This window comes from Mesoplodon densirostris, chromosome 2 (genome assembly GCF_025265405.1).
Source record: "Mesoplodon densirostris isolate mMesDen1 chromosome 2, mMesDen1 primary haplotype, whole genome shotgun sequence".
Lineage (NCBI taxonomy): Eukaryota > Metazoa > Chordata > Mammalia > Artiodactyla > Ziphiidae > Mesoplodon > Mesoplodon densirostris.
Window position 1 is genome coordinate 192,228,880 of NC_082662.1, and position 19,375 is coordinate 192,248,254.

General features: G+C 54.9%; 1 protein-coding gene across 5 annotated transcripts in view; it reads left to right on the top strand.

Moving 5' to 3' along the window:
* Positions 1–15,083, top strand: part of NAV1 (neuron navigator 1) — a 210,396-nt gene extending 195,313 nt beyond the window's left edge. For all 5 annotated transcript variants that reach the window (XM_060091497.1, XM_060091496.1, XM_060091498.1 and 2 more), the window contains 14 exons: positions 2,834–2,955; positions 6,167–6,363; positions 6,467–6,659; positions 6,775–6,943; positions 7,227–7,324; positions 7,489–7,584; positions 7,798–7,957; positions 8,293–8,528; positions 9,174–9,328; positions 9,485–9,556; positions 9,972–10,168; positions 10,636–10,754; positions 12,176–12,373; positions 14,217–15,083. In XM_060091497.1, the coding sequence (XP_059947480.1) occupies positions 2,834–2,955; positions 6,167–6,363; positions 6,467–6,659; positions 6,775–6,943; positions 7,227–7,324; positions 7,489–7,584; positions 7,798–7,957; positions 8,293–8,528; positions 9,174–9,328; positions 9,485–9,556; positions 9,972–10,168; positions 10,636–10,754; positions 12,176–12,373; positions 14,217–14,312 (2,108 nt within the window). In that variant the 3' untranslated portion in view covers positions 14,313–15,083. The remainder of the gene's footprint in view (positions 1–2,833; positions 2,956–6,166; positions 6,364–6,466; positions 6,660–6,774; positions 6,944–7,226; positions 7,325–7,488; positions 7,585–7,797; positions 7,958–8,292; positions 8,529–9,173; positions 9,329–9,484; positions 9,557–9,971; positions 10,169–10,635; positions 10,755–12,175; positions 12,374–14,216) is intronic.
* Positions 15,084–19,375: the final 4,292 nt, after the last annotated feature.

Here is a 19,375-nt window from a genome sequence, read left to right on the forward strand (position 1 = left end):
GTCATCCTTTACGTCTCCCTGTTCACCCTGTGTGGTCAGTTAGCTGCTACACATAATAACTCACACATAGATCTGTCTGTCTGTCCTCCGCTGTCTTGTCACTCCCCTGGCTTAGGCTGTCACTCTTCTTCTGGGTTATCACAGTAATTTCCTAACTAGTCTTGTGTTGCTACCGTCCTCCTGTCACTCTGCCCTCAGAGTGATCCAGCCACATCAGTTAACATCAGAAATCATTGCAATTTGAATTTGCTTAGGTGTAATGCTGATGCTGTGAGATAACGCCCTTATTCTTAGAAGTGTTTAGTGGTAAAGGGTCACGTCTGCAACTTGCTTTCAAATTGTTCAGGAAAATGTTCTGTGTGTGGGTGTGCGTATGTGTGTGCACATGTCTGTATGCAGAGAGACTGTGCCCTGGCACAAGTAAAACATCACAGTTGTTATAGGGTGGGGAGGGCCTGTGGGTGTCCTCCTTTGTACTGTGCTTTAAGTGTTTCTGTGAGTTGGAAACGTTTCAGAAAAGCAAGTTCAAGGGAAAGAGAACACATGCAAACCCTGCAGCAGGAGCACCGCCCTCCTCCTGGTCTAGGATGCGCTTTCTCTCTGGCCGCATCCACACCTCCCATCACTTCTCCTGCGGGCTCTGCCCCAGCTTCCACCACAGGAACAGCCAGCCTTTGTTGAGCACCTCCAGTACGCCAGGCACTGCTCTGAGCATTGTACTTACGTTAACTCGTTTATTGCAGGTAACAACCCTATAAAATATATTTTACAGTTGAGAATAAGATCAGAGAAGACCAGTCACTGGCTCAAACACAGCTCCTAAGCGATGGCTCTGGGACATTGAGCTATTTCTAGTTTCCCAAGTACACCTGATTCTTCAGCTATATGTGTGTTGAATGGATAAGTGAATCCTGTCCTTTGCTTTCATGTTTCCCTCATTCTTCTTGACCCAGGTTCAACTTGGCCGTCAAAGAACTCGTGCTTAAAGCAATGATGCCTACTTTACTTTGCTTGTAAGTAGGTAATGTACATGGCACAAAATTTTAAATGCACAAAAGATTTCTTAACTTTTTGAAGATTGTTTGATTCTAAAGCACGTCCTTTGCTCTTAAAAGTACCGTATAGCATATTTGAAAAATCTAATTGACAGGCTCACAGCTAGTTGGACCCCCAAGTAACAGATGATAGATACTTGTTTTGCTGCCTTTCATTTTGTTGTTAAGTAACTAATTGTAAATTAAATTTATCACAAAAGCAGTACACGTTCTGGAGGAAAATGTGAACTAGGGATTGGCAAATCCTGGCCCATTGGCCAAATCTGGCTCACTACCTGTTTTTTTTTTTTTGCGGTACGCAGGCCTCTCACTGTTGTGGCCTCTCCTGTTGCGGAGCACAGGCTCCGGACGCGCAGGCTCAGCGGCCATGGCTCACAGACCTAGCCGCTCCGTGGCATGTGGGATCTTCCCAGACTGGGGCACGAACCCGTGTCCCCTGCATCGACAGGCGGACTCTCAACCACTGTGCCACCAGGGAAGCCCCATAGCTCCATTTTTATACAAACGAAAAATTCTTTACTTCAGTTAAGCATATTCCCTTGAGAAGTTTGCATACCTTTTAAAAAAACTGGAGGCACGCTAGGTTACAGCAAAACTTGGTTTGATGGTCATGGAGCGAAGCGTTTTCCATGTGCTTTGGGAGCGTGGTGATTCCTTCCTCGGATCCTAGGATCTTGTTTTCCCTGTGGTATGAAGGGAAAACTAGAGTTGAAACATCCATTGCTGGTCAAGGAGAGGCGAGAAAAGAACCAGCCACGTCTCCTGCACTGAACAGGGGAACAGCTGCAGACAGGCACCTCTAGCCCCGTCCTTCTGGGCTAGGTCCTGCCACTTTGCCTTTCTCCTTGTTTTTGTGAGACATTGCGCATAGTCACCCAAGATGCTAACCCTGGAGGAGGCTGGGTCAAAGGTGCACGTGGGGGACCTCCCCACCCATTTCTGTCCAATTTCCTGTGAACCTCTAATGATTTCATAATAAGGTTTTAAAACTCCAGTCCTCTCGGCACAAGGCAGACTTCCTTCGAGGGGCCCCCAGGGCTCGCCCCGCCGGGCTTGTCCTCCAGCATCCCCCTCGCTGATGCCCCCTCCCCGGCCCTGCTACCCAGCCTGAGGAGCCCCAGCGCACAACCAGCTCCCTGCACAGCCTTTGCAGGGACCGTTTTCCAGCCCTAAAATCATTTTCCAGTGTTCCCGCCTGAAGAGCTTTGGTTCTTTCAACACTCAGAGGCCTTCTCCTTTATTAACCCTTTCCTTCTCCGTAGTAGAAAAGGGCGTCAGTTTGGTGCCATTGCAGACCTTCTTAGAGAGCTGAAAAACTTTTCTGCCCATCAGATGAGGAAACTAAAGCTTTTTGGGTTAAATGTGGGGCACTTGGCCTTGGACCCCCCAGCCAATATTCCTGGAGAAAGTCCTGAGGGTGTCAGGTCCCCGTCTCCATAGGACTGTGGACGCCTGGCCTGGGCTGCCCCTTGTCACACCTGCTCAAGCCGAGTGCACTGGATTCTGTGCTGCTTTTTCTCCTACTAGACTGGGAGCCTCTTGAGGACGGGGATCATTTCCTACTTGTTTTTTTTTTTTATCCCTTAACCTTTGTTGATGTTGAAACGTGATTGGCAGTCAATAAAGGCTTGTTGAGAAGATGATCCAAAAACATGAAGAGTGTGGACGAGGAGGTGGTGGTTCCTCCTCTTTCTCCTGTGACGAGACTTGCCCTAAGCCTCACGCCGTCTCCTTTAAACCCACCGTGTCTGTGTTCGCACCCTGTGCTTGGCCCCTAGAACTCCGGATCAAGAGGCAGAACTCCTCGGACAGCATCTCGAGCCTCAACAGCATCACCAGTCACTCCAGCATCGGCAGCAGCAAGGAGGCCGATGCCAAGAAGAAGAAGAAGAAGAGCTGGGTAGGTGAAGGTTTGGGGGAGCCGCATGGGACGCTGGGGGACCACACCGCCTCAGCACGGGAGCCAGCCTTCCAGAACTCACCACGATGAGTCCCATCCGATAGGAGCCCCTGGTGGCGTCTGCCCAGAGCAAGGTCTGCCGCAGCTGCCTGCCCCCTCCCCCCGCCAGCCATCCCCTCCAGCCCTGCACACATCTGATGGGCAACAGAAGGATACATTCAGAAGGGGACGCCCCATCTGTCTCCACCCACTCCCATACTGTGGACAGAAGATTTTAGGAACAAAGCCACTCATTCTAGATGCTCCTGGAGGTCATTTCTTCAATTTTTTGGAGAGGTATTTGTGGAACTTTCCAGATTACCTCAAAAGGAACCTTTGTATTACCTGACCGGTCCAGAGAGTGTTGTTTTGGTTGGTTGTTTGTTTCCCAGATAACCCTAAACCGACTTGGGATGCCCTTTCTGACACTCTCGAGGCAGATGGAGAACATCTCCAGCCCCTCTGCTGCCCATGTGGAGGAGGGGGGCCCCACGAGGGCATGTGCCACCCGCTGTCCCCGTGTGATGAGCCCCCCCACAGACCTTTGTGTAGTCCAGACAGGGCCCACCGTGTGAAACGAGTGATTAAGTGTTGCTTCTTTTTTTTTTTTTTTCCTTCAAAATGCTGACTTCAAATCCCTATTTTTTTCCAGGTCTACGAGGTAAGACACTCACTCCTCTCCGTTTTCTCTTTGCCTTTGCCATACCCTCCCCATCTCCAGAGCAAGCCCCTCCCCCTAAATAGAGACGGCCACTCACGAAACTAACTGTGACCATCTCCGCCGAGCCCCTAACGCCCCCCCCCCCGCATGTCCATCCACGGCCGCCCCACGAGGACAGAGGAGAGGTCTGGCCGGGCGTCGAGCGGGAAGGCTCTGCCCCCTGCCCGCCCCGACCCCGTTCCAAAGTCCACCTGTTATAAAAGCAGTCAGACCACGCTCCGCCTGTCCGGAAAGCTAGCGCCCTGATCTTTTGATCCATCAAACCCTAGAAGCCCCAAATGGAAGAGATTGCCAGAGGCCAGTTCAGTTTGGGGGTAGCCTCAAGATTTAGCTCTGGAGTGAGATGAACCAGAGAGAGGTGAGCACTGGACCTCAGGTTACTCTAAAGCCTGAAGCCCTCTGAGCAGCCATGGGGTTTCCAAAGACCTTTCGGGGATTAGGGTATAAAAGCCTAAGACAAACAGAAAGTGAACCCAGAATTTCCATGACAAACCAGACACATTAAGGTCCACTCAAACCCTCTCCCAACATTGTGCTGGGTGTTGTGAGGACAGGAAACATGGAGTCTGTGAGCTCAAGGAGTCTGCAGAATTGCCAGGGAGACAAAAATACTGCCCATATAAAACTGGTAACAATCCAGCAGTGTCAAATGCTTAATTCAGTGAGTGAGGCTCAGGGAGCTCACAGACGAGAGACCCGTTCCGGAAGGCAGGCCCCAGGGGACTAAAGCTAGGGAGGTGGGATCGTGATGGGCAGAAAGGGGTATGCGGAGCTTCCTGCAGACCCTGGTCAGAAGGGGCGGCAGGCAGGGAGCAGTTCCCTCCCCCAGAACCTGACCGAGGGGCACAGGGAGGAAGGATCTGAATGCAGGGGGTTACTGAGACTTGAGTCTTAGTGCAGCATCGCCCCAGGTGAGTTCCACACCAGCCCTTCAAGATGCTCGGATCTGAGGAACGCTGCCTTCTACACGCACGTATCTCAGGACAGAGTCCCGGTTCATTTCGCTGGATCCACTGTTTCCGGAACTCATTTGACCACGGAATCCTTCACCACCTCACACCACACAATGCACTGCCCAGCAGTTCTGCTTTGGGGACACGGAACCACGCAGAGCACTGTTTCCACTTAGGATCTCGGTGATCTTAGAGGGTGGGTGCTCCCGGCAGACGGGTGTCACGGGACCTGTTCCTGCATGCGCACACACACGTACACACACACATACAGCTCACACACACACACTAACTCATTCATACACAAACACATTCGTACACACTGGTACACACATATACACTCATACACACAAACACATTCGTACACACTGGTACACACATATACACTCATACACACACAAGCATGCACGGCTTCCCGGGAGGCAGGGGCTAGAGAAGTCTTCATCGGGTTGAAAATCAGGAAGCCCGAGTCCTAGTCCCAGGTCTCCACCTCTGCAGAGAACGGTGCTTCCTGACACTCTGAGCCACGTGTTGGCATGTCCCCTGCACACACTCCCTTCCTCACATCCCCATCACCAGATGGGTCTTCCTACGTCCCGCCTGGTAGAGACCCTGACACGCCCCGCCTGCGCCAGCCACCACCTGCAGCTTTCCCAGGCTCCAGGAGACACACATGGGAAGAGTGCCCTCAGATTTGCACTCCCTTCTCTTGCTGTCCCAGCGATCTGGTTTGCTTTGACCCCTCCTTTACTCTCTGTGTCCGGCTGCCGCTCCGTCTCCCTGTGTGTGTGCGCATGCTAAATGGATGCATGTGACGGGTGTGGGACAGAACCCTGGTTTCCCTCCCTCATCCCTAACACCCAGCTCATCAACACCCAAGACCAAGCCAGTTACGGTCAGATTATAATCCCCTGCGTACTTGGAGGAAATGCTGGGAGGTGTCCCTTATTCTGGGACATTTGAGTGGAAATAGTCAAAAGCACTTGTATCTGGTTGTTTTCACCATCCTGTAATGTGCGGAGCACAGGAGGCACTAAAAGAAGCTTGGTTCCGCTCCCTTCTGTTGATTGCACAGAATCGTAGTGTAAGTTTCTGGCGGGTAGATTCTGATCCCATGAGCCCTGCTCAGAGGTGGGTCCTGAGGCCCAGGTGAGCCAGGCTGCAGACGGAGCAGTTGCTGGTCTGCGGGAGGTGGGATGGGGTCGCCGAGAGACACGCCTTGTGTCCCGGGGCCTCCCCTCCGTCCTTTCACGGGTGCGGCTCCCCCACGGGGGAGGGAAGACCTAGAAAGTTCCCATAGCACAGCAGCCAGTCCCACTCTCTCAGCCCGAATTCCTAGGCGAGTCTCCCGTCCGTATTCCATGAAGCCAGTGAAGCCTTTGGGGGGGGCCTGCTTACCGACACATCCCTGCCTCTGGCCTCTGCCTCAGAAGCCCCTCCGCCCTCACCGTCTCCAGCGCGGAGCCCTGACTGCTCTCTCCCCGGATCTGCTTTGTTCTAGCTCCGAAGTTCCTTCAACAAAGCTTTCAGCATAAAGAAGGGGCCGAAGTCCGCTTCCTCCTACTCTGACATCGAGGAGATCGCCACGCCCGACTCCTCGGCCCCCTCGTCCCCCAAACTGCAGCACCAGGCTACGGAGACTGCCTCGCCCTCCATCAAGTCCTCCGCCTCGTCCTCCGCGGGCACCGACGCCCCCGAGTGAGTGACCCCCACTGCAGCGCCCTCTCCCCGGGCAGTGGGACCGGTTACCGCCACCCGTGGGCTCAGCGGCTAACGCCCGCCGCTCCCTGCCTCCTTCCAGGGGCCCCGCTCCCCCGGCCCCCCACGCCCGGCTGTTCCAGGGCAGCGAGGAGGAGGAGCCGGAGAAGAAGGAGGTGTCCGAGCTGCGCTCCGAGCTATGGGAGAAGGAGATGAAGCTCACGGACATCCGCCTGGAAGCCCTTAACTCGGCCCACCAGCTGGACCAGCTGCGGGAGACCATGCACAACATGCAGGTCAGTCCCGGGCGGGGCCGCGGGGCGGGGAGGGGCTCCTGGACGGGGCGGGGCCGCGGGACTCGGCGGCCGAGGCTCCAGACGACACCCCCACACACCCCCATTCTTGCCGCAGTTGGAGGTGGACCTGCTGAAAGCTGAGAACGACCGGCTGAAGGTGGCCCCGGGACCCTCGGCGAGCTCCGCTCCAGGGCAGGCCCCGGGATCTTCGGCTCTGCCATCCCCTCGCCGCTCCCTGGGCCTGGCGCTCACCCATCCCTTCAGCCCGAGCCTCGCAGATACAGGTACCTGTTGGGGATAAGGCCCTGGGCGGCGGGAGAGAAGGAAAGGGTTCGCCCCGCTCGCTCTGGTGCGGCTTCCTTGGCTCCGGGACGTACCGCCAAGCCGCTGCCGGTGTCCTGAGACACCGCGGGTGGTTGTGGTCCTAAGACCTTAATTACTGTTCAGGCTTGGTCTCCAGTTTCAATTGTGGGTTAGATAAAAACTTACCTGGAAAGGCTAGTGGCAGGAAGATGTAGGAACGCCTGTGGATACCCCCAAACCAACAGTCCTCTTTCTCACTTCCAGACCTGTCTCCCATGGATGGTATCAGCACCTCTGGTCCAAAGGAGGAAGTGACTCTTCGGGTGGTGGTGAGGATGCCCCCACAGCACATCATCAAAGGGGTAAGGAACTTCGGGGCGGGCGGTGACACTGTCGTTTCTACCCAAGGACATCTGGGCTCTAAGGACCCCCGAACCCACAGCACTCAGCTCCCAAGGCCTTTTACGTTCTCCCCTCCTTGGAGCCGTCTGCCCTGGGCTCACGTGCGTCCACCCTGGCCTCACAGGACTTGAAGCAGCAGGAGTTCTTCCTGGGGTGCAGCAAGGTCAGCGGGAAGGTTGACTGGAAGCTGCTGGATGACGCTGTTTTCCAGGTGTTCAAGGTAAGGGATGCGAGAACTCGGAGGGTGTGCTGGTCCTCTGATGACACTGGGGTCTGGGGTCCTCTGAGGTTTGTGCAGGAGTGCTCAGCGGGACAGACATCGCGCCTCCCCTTCCCCATTGACTTCTGTGCCCTGTAGCACTACCTTCCTCGTGGCCTTCACGTCTGTGTGTGTGTCCTGTGCATCTCCTTTCTCTCCCTCCTGTCCCGTCAGGACTACATTTCTAAGATGGACCCAGCCTCGACGCTGGGACTAAGCACCGAGTCCATCCACGGCTACAGTGTCAGCCACGTGAAACGGCTCCTGGATGCGGAGCCCCCGGAGCTGCCCCCCTGCCGCCGAGGGGTCAACAACATAGCAGTCTCCCTCAAAGGTTAGTCCCTGCTTCTGGGTGTGGGGCTGAGGATTGGGGGGTGGAGACCATCGGGTGGTCCGTCATGCGTTCCTTGAGCAAGAACTGGTTGAGGGGCTATAGGGTGAAGGTCGCCGTGAGGTGCAAGATGAACGAGCCCGGTCCCGACCTGTTCCAGGGATGTTGTTTGCAGGACATTTCTGCCCGGCCTGGGCTTCCCCTCTGCCCACCCCCGTAGCGCACGGCCTGCCCCACGTCTCCAGAGCCAGGCCTGGGGGTTCCCGCGGGGTCCCTGGGTGAGGAAGGCGAGCCTCAGGGCCCCGCCCAGGCTCACACCGTCGGGGGCTGCGGTCCAGGTCTCAAGGAGAAGTGTGTGGACAGCCTGGTGTTTGAGACGCTCATCCCCAAGCCCATGATGCAGCACTACATTGGCCTCCTGCTCAAGCACCGGCGCCTTGTCCTCTCCGGCCCCAGTGGCACCGGCAAGACCTACCTGACCAACCGCCTGGCCGAGTACCTGGTAGAGCGCTCCGGCCGCGAGGTCACCGACGGCATCGTCAGCACCTTCAACATGCACCAGCAGTCCTGCAAGGTGGCCGCCCCCCAGCCTGCCCGTCCTCCCTCCCCTCCTCGCCTCCGCCTCGACCTCCCTGCCCCTCGGTGACCCCCTTTCCCGTCTCAGCCCTGCTCCAGCCTCCTCCCTCCCCGGGCCTCCGGGAGCTCCCACCCCAGCAGGGACCGGGGTCCACACTCCATCCCCTCATGTCCCAGTGGCCCTCTGCCCGCCTCGTCAGTGCCCCCCTTCTCTTTCATTTCCCTTCTCTCTAGGATTTGTCTCTGACTGTGGGCTCCCTTTAGGGAAGCACTCAGAACTGTCACTACTGTGTTGTCCCCTGCCAGGTCCTGTTGCCTCCCCAGTTCCCCCCGACGCTGTGCCGTGGCGTCACACCTTGGCCCCCGTCTCCGCCCCACGGGGAGGCACGTCCATTAGGCGTGGTTCCTGGTGTAATATCCATTGAAGAAAAGCGTGTGTTCCCCAACCCTGTGGGCTCTAGGGGCCACTGCTGATCAGTCTGGGGTGGTGTCTTCCGTAGTTCCAGGTCCAAGCGCGTCAAACGGGGACCAAGGCCCCAGGGCCTCCAGAGCCAGCTCAGCTTCTCTGAAACCCTTCTCTTCAAGGCTCATCCAGGGGCTCACTGCTACCGAGTGTTCACCCACTGCCTTTTTTTCATTTCAGGATCTGCAGCTGTATCTCTCCAACCTGGCTAACCAGATAGACCGGGAAACAGGAATTGGGGACGTCCCCCTGGTGATCCTACTGGATGACCTGAGTGAAGCAGGCTCCATCAGCGAGCTGGTCAACGGGGCCCTGACCTGCAAGTATCACAAGTGGTAAGCTGGAGTCAGGACTAGCTTCATCACAGTGGGCAGCAGGAGAGCCCGGTCCAGCCCAAGCCATGAGCTTTCCATGGGCGTCGGGGGAGGGTACGTGGCAGAAAGCAAGTGTTCAGACAAGTCTAAGCAAATCTTTTCTCTCTCTTCCCACAGTCCCTATATTATAGGCACCACTAATCAGCCGGTGAAAATGACACCCAACCACGGCTTGCATCTGAGCTTCAGGTAAGGACTGTGGCCCTGGATGAGCCTTCCAACCCTACCCGAGTCTGTAAACCAGCTCAATCCAGGATGTGGCCAGAGGAGCAGCAGAAGGAAAGAGAAGTAGTGCAGCCCTGTGGGCTGGGGAGAGAGCAGGTGTGTGTGCTGTGGCAGTGCAGGGGGAGACGGACCCCTGAGACAGGAAAGGACTGTAAAACTGAGAGGTGCGGCTTCGTGGCTGAGGTTCAGGTTCTGTGCCCGCACGCCCCTTGTCCAGGCCAGTGAGGTCAGATGGTTACCTGAGGGGGGTCACCGATCTGAGTCAGCTCTGCCGCGGCCCTGAGTTCAGCGGACCCCACGGGCGTTGGTGGGAGGAAGGGGGGATGAGCCGGACACGCCCCCGCGCACTCCGCCCCACCCTTCGCATCCCTGGCCGCAGGATGCTGACCTTCTCCAACAACGTGGAGCCCGCCAACGGCTTCCTGGTTCGCTACCTGAGGAGGAAGCTGGTGGAGTCGGACTGCGACGTCAACGCCAACAGGGAAGAGCTGCTGCGGGTGCTGGACTGGGTGCCCAAGCTGTGGTACCACCTGCACACCTTCCTGGAGAAGCACAGCACCTCGGACTTCCTCATCGGTATGGCCCGCCCTGCCAAGGCCTCCCGCGCCACACCTGGGGGCCGGGGTCGGGGGCACTCCCTTTCCTTCTCACGTCTTCAGTGCACAGAGTCACCGACCCCGTGCCCGAGTCACCACGCAGGCGCCCCCGGCGCACTCCGCACCCTGAGTCAGCCATCAGAGAGCTGACCCCTCGCCCTCATTTCCCCACGATTACTGGGAAGAAGGGGGAAGGGATCTCGGGGGAGTTTAAAGCTTCCCCTCGCTCCCCCACCTCCCGTCCACCCAGGGAGGCATCGTTCACGAGGCTACAGCCAGGCTCTCAGCTCCCGCCCGTCCTGACCTCAGTCTCAGTGTAGCCCAGCCCTGCGCTTCTCTCGACCCTGTGGTTATGAGACCCTCTGCCTGGTGTAAAGGAGTCCAGGGGGCAGATGACCAGGGAGAGCAAGGTTCTCAGCCGTCTTCACGGCCCCATCCTCTTCCCAGGCCCCTGCTTCTTTCTGTCCTGCCCCATTGGCATTGAGGACTTCCGGACCTGGTTCATTGACCTATGGAACAACTCCATCATTCCCTACCTGCAGGAAGGGGCCAAGGATGGCATCAAGGTGAGCCCGCCCTCGACTCCGCTCAGCCCAGACTCCAGGCTGGCCCACCTCACAGAGCGGAAACAGGGTTAGACACGGGGCCACGGAGATCTTTAGGGTCTCCTCCTGACAGGTCGGCTGAGGCACTGGACAGGCCACGCTGCTTTCCTGCCTTCGGCCAGCGTTCAGCGAATCGTTAAATGACCACTGACCCTGGGGCCGTGTGTCCAGCCCTAGGACTTCTGGCTCTGCTCTAGGGATCAGGGCAGATAGAGAAATAATCGAGCAAAGAATTAAGTAAAACCCTATTACAGCCTTAGCTCATTACTAACTACTAACAAAAATGTTACTCTGGCCAAGTTACTTAAACTGTTTAATATCCTCATGTGTAAAAAAGGAGGTGGTATAAATTCTGTTCTGCCTAAATCACTGGCAGTGTTGTGAAGGCAAATGAAATACGTGAAAACACTTGTAAAAGTAAAAGTTAGAATAAGAACTTGGTGTGAAAAGAAAATGTCATTTTTTTTAAAACCTGCTTAGTTTTCTCACCTGTTAATTAGGGCATGATCCAATGACCTGTGATGTGGTGACTAGACCCTACTGGTCATGTATTATCCATAGAAGTAATGTGTCACTGTGATAGACACTGCCTGATGATATGGTAGATTTCTAGAGATGCAGTGTATCATTATTTCATTTAATTTGCATTATTCTTAATAGTTTTCCAACTTACATCATTTTTTAAAGCTCTTTTGTGTTTTTTTAATTAATTAATTAATTTAATTTTGGCTGAGTTGGGTCTTTGTTGCTGCGCACGGGCTTTCTCTAGTTGTGGCAAGTGGGGGCTGCTCTTCATTGCAGTGCAGGGGCTTCTCATTGCAGTGGCTTCTCTTGTTGAGGAGCACGGGCTCTAGGCACGCGGGCTTCAGTAGTTGTGGCTCGCGGGCTCTAGAGTGCAGGCTCAGTAGTTGTGGTGCACGGGCTTAGTTGCTCTGCAGCACGTGGGATCTTCCCGGGCCAGGGCTTGAACCCGTGTCCCCTGCCTTGGCAGGTGGATTCTTAACCACTGCGCCACCAGGGAAGTCCCCCGACTTACATCATTTTTACACAGATAATATCTCATTTCAACAAAGGTGAAATTTCTTTCAAAAGGTATTACTAAACTGAAAGAATTTCTTACTTGGAAAATAAAATCGTGGGGTCGTAAGATTTGTCCATGTTAAGTTTTAATGCAGTCTGCCAAATTATCCTCCAAAATGGTTTCTACCAATTTATGCCAATTTATTTTACTTCCCTTGTTGGGAAACTCAAAGGAAATCCCACAGGGATCAGAGCCTCAAGCTTTACGTTTGAGGAAGTACACGCACCATCAGGAGACCCCACGACCAAGCCTGTCATCTGCGGGTTCCTCACCCAGTGATCTCATTTCTCCTTCTCTCCAGGTTCACGGGCAGAAAGCCGCCTGGGAGGACCCCGTCGAGTGGGTCCGGGACACTCTTCCCTGGCCGTCAGCCCAACAAGACCAGTCAAAGCTGTACCACCTGCCCCCACCCACCGTGGGCCCTCACAGCATTGCTTCGCCCCCTGAGGACAGGACGGTCAAGGACAGCACCCCCAGCTCCCTGGACTCTGACCCGCTGGTGAGTAGAGGCTGCTCTAAGGCAAAAGTCAGAGTGTCACAGAACTGAACCCTCGTCCACAGCCCGCTGGGACCCGGAGGCCAGGACAAGCATGAGGCCAGGGGGTGGGAAACTCTGGCCATCAGAGCCCTGGGCTAAGCTACACAGTGTCACCCACCAGCAAGGTGTGTGTCCTCTAGCAAAGACCCGGGTCCAGGCAGAGCGCAGGTGGGAACGGCGGCCAGAGCTGGAGAGCGGTGGGACCCATGGGTGCTTGCCCTGCTGCTGCTTCTGCTACCTGGTGCCGTCCTGCGGGCTGCTGCGGTCCAGGGACTTCAGGAGCCCTTAGAAAGTAAGCTGAGACAAGTGACAAACTAGGGGAAATATCTGCAGTGCTTGTAACCAAGAGAGGATTGACACCCAGAACACGTGACCCTTCCCCCCAAAACTGCCACGCAGAACAGCAATGGGCAAAGGAGGCAAGGGGCAGGCGTTGACTAGAGGAAATGCAAAGGGCCAATAAAGGGACTTCCCTGGTGGCGCAGTGGTTAAGAATCCACCTGTCAATGCAGGGGACACGGGTTCAAGCCCTGGTCCGGGAAGATCCCACATGCCGCGGAGCAACTAAGCCCGTGCGCCACAATTGCTGAGCCTGCGCTCTAGAGCCCGCGAGCCACAACTACTGAAGCCCGCGCGCCTAGAGCCCGTGCTCCACAACAAGAGAAGCCACGACATTGAGAAGCCCGCGCACCGCAACAAAGAGTAGCCCCCGCTCACCGCAACTAGAGAAAGCCCGTGCGCAGCAACGAAGACCCAATGCCGCCAAAAATAAATAAATAAATAAGTTAATTTTAAAAATACTATTTAAAAAAAGGGCCAATAAAAACAGAAAAAGACCCTTCCCCTCTTTAATCACTGAGGAGACGTGTATTACAACAAGGAGATAACTGTTTCACATTTGCAGAATTGTGTGTGTGGGGAAGCTCGGACCTTCGTTCTGCTGGTGGGGGCATTTGTCAGTCACTGTTTTGGAGGATGATTTGGCAGATGGCCTGAAAAACTTAAGGTGCACAAACTCCAGGACCTTGCAATTTTACCTTTTCGAGTAGGAGATTCCTCTACTTTAGTCCCAAGACATTTTATTTAAATTTTGACCTTGTAGAAAACAGATGTCCTCTGTGTCAAAAGGCTTTTAAATCGGGAGGGTGCTAATATCATGGAAACAGAGGCTGGAAGGCAGAGCCATAGAGAGGCAATGAGGCTTCCTTCGCTGAATGGAGAGTCAGAGTCGTGAAGTGTTGAGGGAAACTGAGGGAAGAAGGGCGGGAGGTGGGACTTCCCCAGCGGTCCAGTGGTTAAGACTCCGCACTTCCAGTGTAAGGGGTGCGGGTTCGATCCCTGGTCGGGGAACTAAGATCCCACGTGCCGCGCGGCACAGCTCAGGCCCTGCTGAAGCAATGGGGTGGGAGCTAGGGAGAAGCAGGTCCTAAGGGCACTGGGTGCAGCCGCTGGGCCATGGTCTGTTGCAAGGAGAGCTGTTAGACGGTCTTTGGGCCCTTCCCACCTCCTCCTGGGACTGGCCAGGGAGTGCTGGCACCTTGCAAGGCGGAGGTGGCTCTGCCCTCTGGCCTTCCCCGCACATCACGGCCAGAGCAGCACCCTACCTGCCCTGCACTCCCGAGGGCTGGTCCCCGCATTCGAGCTTACACACAGGGTGGAAGCAGTCATCTTGGCCTCTTCCTGAACCAGCCGCAAACTCTCTGGGCTCTCAGCCCCTTGCAGACCCAGGACCAGACCCACAGTCTGATTTTCTGTGTTTCCCAAAGTCCCAACTCTCCGTAACTGTCTCTCCGCCCCTCTTTAGATGGCCATGCTGCTGAAACTTCAGGAGGCTGCCAATTACATCGAGTCTCCAGACCGAGAAAGCATCCTGGACCCCAACCTCCAGGCCACGCTCTGAGGGCCCGGCGGCCAGTCACAGGACAGCAGGACGCGGACACTGCTGCGTGCAGCCTCCTCTTCCCCGCTTCCTCCTGGGCGCTGGCTCTCTGGCCACGAGGACAGGAAGGGGGAGGTGGAAGGAGGGGGCGGCTTCCTGGTGCTGCACCTTCAAGAACTCCCGGTGGGACTGGTGGGTGGACCTGTGCCCCAGGTACATTTCCTGGCCTCCTCTTGTGACTTTGGGGAAAAGATGATCCTGGGTCTTTTTCCTTGGTTTCTTGTCTCAATTACAAATTCCTGAGCTTTCTGGGGAGGGGTTCAGAAGACATCAAACAAGCCTGCAGTAGTTCCTAACTGATGCTCACAGACAACTCAGAGACACAGCGCCGTGGGGGAATCTGCTGGGGGAGGCGGCAGCTCCCCAGACCTTCCCGCGGACCCTGCCCAGTTCCATCGCCACTGCCAACAGCTCTCCCCACACCCCGAGATTTGGCTGCAGCCCAGAAAAAGAAGCATGTGATTTAAAAACGTTGAAATCAATCTGTAAAGGGTTTAAAAAAAAAAAAAAAAAAAAGCTGAAGCTGGAGGGAGGAAATCCGTTTGCCTGGGCAGAGAGCGTGCCGCCCGCCCTGCCCTCTGGACCACATGGGGGCACCGACGAGACGGCTGTGATCTGAGAAGTTGCCAGACCCCAGAGGTGCCACCACAGCCTTCAGAGAAGCACCGCCGGCTCCGTCTCAGCCTCTAATTTAACACGCATGAGTCAATAAACCCTACTTTTTTTACTTTTTATTTTTGTTTTTTGTTTTGTTTCCGTTTCCCCCTCCCATTTGCCTATTTATTCTCCTCCTCTTTTTTTTGGTTTGTTTTTTCCCATTTCCTCCCACGTCCACGAGATGCTCACGTTGCTTTTCCAAGTCGCTCTTTGGAGAGCCCAATGCCACCTGATTGGCACCAGCTAGACACCTGCCATGCCACTGTGTCTGCCACCCTTGGGGCTCACATGGGACATGTAGCATTGGCTCAGCAGTGGGACAAGAGGGACGTCGAGGTCCCTTTTGAGAAAACACACGCTCTGCCTGGAGCCCGGCGGCCAGCCTCTGGAGGAGAGCGCATCGCCTCACCCTGATACAAGATCTAATCTGAGCTTCCCCGTGGACTGGAGGAAAACCGGAAACTGGAAATCTCTCTGTCCTGTGGCCTGTGGAGCCCCTCACTGCACTATTCTGATGGCGACCGCTTTGCCCAACTGAATCCAAAATACCCAGCCGGCCTTTACTGTTGGTTTAGAACAAGTGACTAGTCCCTTAAGAGCGGACATCCACGTGAGATGCTCCCAATCAGAATATAAGGAGTTTGATTTGGTGGCAGAGATCTGCCTTCCAAGGGGATCCACTTTTTGCAGAAGTTGCCCTGAAGTTTCGGCAGTCCTAATTCCTTCATTGGACAAGCACTTGTAGGGCGCTTACTGTGTACAAGTCACTAGGTTAAAAAAAAAAAAAAAAAAGCCGTGGGCCCTTACGTTCATACTCTAGTAGGAAATGTTAACTTCCATTAAATGCATACATCCCCTTGTTTTCTGGACCTTCAGGATCACCTGAGAAATGGAGCCAAAACCCCAGGAGGCAGCCAGCGAGAAGCCCGTGATCAGCTGTCCAGCGCACTGGGTTGCCTGGTGAGGCTGCGGATTGGGGCTCTGCAGACCAGGGATGTGTGATGAGCCTGGGCCCAAGTGTTTGCTCTTCAGACCCCCAAGTAGCACAAGACCTTATCAGAACCTACAGGCACGCTCATCACTCACCAGGATCGCTCTGTCCCGCCAAACCAAGGAGCAGCTGCATCTGAACCTTCACATCAGAAGACTCACATTCATTTAGGTCCAAAAGGTGGTCCAGATTGCTCCCTTCAAAAGCTTCTGCATTCACCTGGTGGCTGCCATGGGTGACGGGCTCGTCTCTGCTGGAGACGATGTCTGCTGATGCTGCTAGAGCCGTGGAGACCCCCACCTCAGCCGGAAAATATGCAATTCTGAGCGGGAAGAGGCTGTTTGTCCAAGGATGGTGCTGACATCAGTGCCTTAAGGTCTCTGCCGTGCAGGAGGAGGAAAGCCCCGGAGCTGGGCGTTCGAGCTTGGAAGGACGGGGAGACACCCGAGCGGGCCTCCTCTGGGCTCTGGCCTCTCGTGGCCCCTCCCCGGCTGCAGCCCCGTGGCCGGGCTCAGGCTCCCAGCGCCGTCTCCACCCGGGGGCTGAGCCTTTCTCTGTTCTCGGTGCTGCCCAGCCAGTGCCTTCGGTCATGGGCGTTAACTGGCTACTTGAGAAAAAGGAAAGGGGTGACCCTCTTCCTCCATTCCAACTGCCTCAGACCCCCAAAGCGATTCCCGCTTCCCTGGTCACCGTGGATACCACCGCGAAGTTTACGTGGATCCTCAGCAGGCTGGCTCTGGAGGCCTCAGGTTCCGGCGTTTCATCTCCGTTCCCGGATCCACCGCTCTGCTCTCGGCTGGCTGCTGCGTCTAGCCCGGGTCTCCAGCCACTTGCCTCCAGAAAGCGGGATCCCATCTGGCGAAGTGGCACTGCCCCTCCGCTTTCCCTCTGGAGCCTGGGCCCGTTTCCACTTGTCCACCGGGGTCCCCGGCTGTGGGCGTGGATCATCCCCCAGGAATCACGGTGACATGGCGACTGGGGCAGGCCGAAACTCCTCACGGTGCTAGGACCCTCGGGGCGCTCCTCCAGAGTCCTCTGGAGCTGAAACCCGAGCCCCACAGCCTCCACCCTGGATGAGTGGCACGTGCAGATCCACAGCATTCTCTGCCACCTACACCCCTGCTTCTTGGTCGAGACCACTGGGATCCCTCAAAAAAGAAAAGCTGGGTCCCAGGGCTAAACTCTCAACGCCCAGCACCTTGAGAAGAATCCGGCCTCTCCAGGACTGGAGTGTGTGCCCTCCCCCACCCCCAGCCCCCAACTCCTTTCCTCACCAAAGCCAGCGAGCAGACCACGTGGCTCAACGCCCAGCCCCGCTTCAGGGCAGAGGTGCGGCCGCGGCCCCTCGTTCCTGGATGAAGGAGACCAACGCATTTTGTCCAGTGTATTTGTCCTCAGCCCCTGCCTAGGCACGAAAAATAAAGTACTAGGTGACGGAGGCCAGCAGAGGACCCGATGTCTTGTGTGTGTCTCTCTCACAAGAGCAGTTGACTGCTGCCGTTTCCTATCTTCTGAGCTTCATCGAGTATTTTTTAAAACCTCTGCTTTGAGGCAGCTCTTCGGTGCTTATCTCTGTGTGCGTTGAGTGTCATCCCAGCACCTTTGTCACGTGGTCAAAGCCTCGGGAAGCTGCAGGGAAGTGGGGTTTCCTGAGGTCCTGGGGAGCCCCTACTGCAGAGTCCTTAGTGGTTGACAGGCTAAGCTTTGGTTCTGAATTACCAACTTTCTCACTCATCTATCCATACTCCTTAAGGACCCAAGACAAAATAGTGGTTTTTAAAAAATTTTTTATTTCTTGCTTTCTGGTTTTCCTGGTTTGGGCCTCATCTCACCGTTTCTTCACTCCTAGCTCCCTGAGACAAGACTCCCAGTCTTCAGAGGGGCACTCTTCAATCTCTGAGGTCCCTTTATTTCCTGTACTTTTCCAAGAGGAGGAAGAAAGCAGTGGTGACCTGCACCTTCCCACCAGCACCTCACACACACCAACCCTGCACAGGGGTGAAAGTTGCCTACATGAGTGGGGCTTGGCCCTGTAAGCTGGGATCAGGGCGAGCCTCCATGCTACTTTAGGGACCCTTTATTGCAAGGCGTTTGGGAGAGGAAGTTGCGCCTGTCGTAATCACACATTTAACGAGGCATTCTTTCTAGGGCTAAAGTCATCTGGGCCACCAGATGTAACTTCTCATCATACTTTTTTCCCTTTCCTTAATCCTGGGCCTTACCTAAGCTGAAGCTAGTAAGTAGACTCTAGTCTACTAGTAAGCAGCCCCCCTCAACTGATGGGCTGAAATGTGCTCTTCCAGAGGGTTCACTAGTGGAACCCCAGTACTCTCCTATGATGACTGATAACTACTAGTGAGTTCTGGTCCATGGCCCCCACTTATGGTCCAAAGAGGCCATAAGAAAATGGTCTTAGGGACACGGTGTTCCCAGAAGGCCAAAGCCTGAGGATGCCCTTTATAATTGAATCCGTTTTATGTATTCATGATGTCTCAGTCAACCTGATCAGGGATATAGGGGGCCACCACCTTGGCTTGCCCACTGCTGAGGGTCCATGTGTGTGTGTCAGCTCAGCCCAGCCTGGAGCAAGTGCTCCAGCCACAGACCCTGCGAGAGACGGCATAGTCTGAACGTGAGGACACCAAGAGAAATTTGGAAGCTGCAGAAATACCAACACAGTGGAAAATTAAGCCTATGTGTACTGAATCCTCCCAGTTTGGTGTTTTGGTTCTTTCTTAGTGGTTATGCCATGGAGAGTTTTCTGTGATAGGCATGGTCATGGAAGTAAGTGAACACTTGGTCCCTTGATTCATCTCTCTCTCTCTCTCTTTTTTTTTTTTTTTGGCTGTGCCCCTCGGCTTGCAGGATCTTAGTTCCCTGACCAGGGATTGAACCCAGGCCACAGTAGTGAAAGCGCCGAGTCCTAACCACTGGACCGCCAGGGAATTCCCACCTCTTTCTTTTTTTTTTTTTTTTTTTGCCTCCTCTCAACTATTTATTCTTATTTCTCGACAAAAGTGAGTTAATTGGATAGGCCCCCGTGACAGACATTCCCTACTCAAATTCATAGCTTTCTGCCAAAACAACATATTTTGTGCTGCTATATTTTCTGCATCGGAACTGGGAGCTGACGCCCACCTCTTTCATTTCTTAATATGTTCTTACATATGTTTCCAGACCAGCAGTGTTGGCAGCATCTGAGGACTTGATAGAAATGAAGTTCTCAGAACCCATCCCGGACCTGTTGAATCAGAAACTGGGGAGAAGGCCCAGTGATTCGTGTGTTTGTTTGTTTTTGGGTTTTTTTGCGGTATGTGGGCCTCTCACTGTTGTGGCCTCCCCCATTGCGGAGCACAGGCTCCGGACGCGCAGGCTC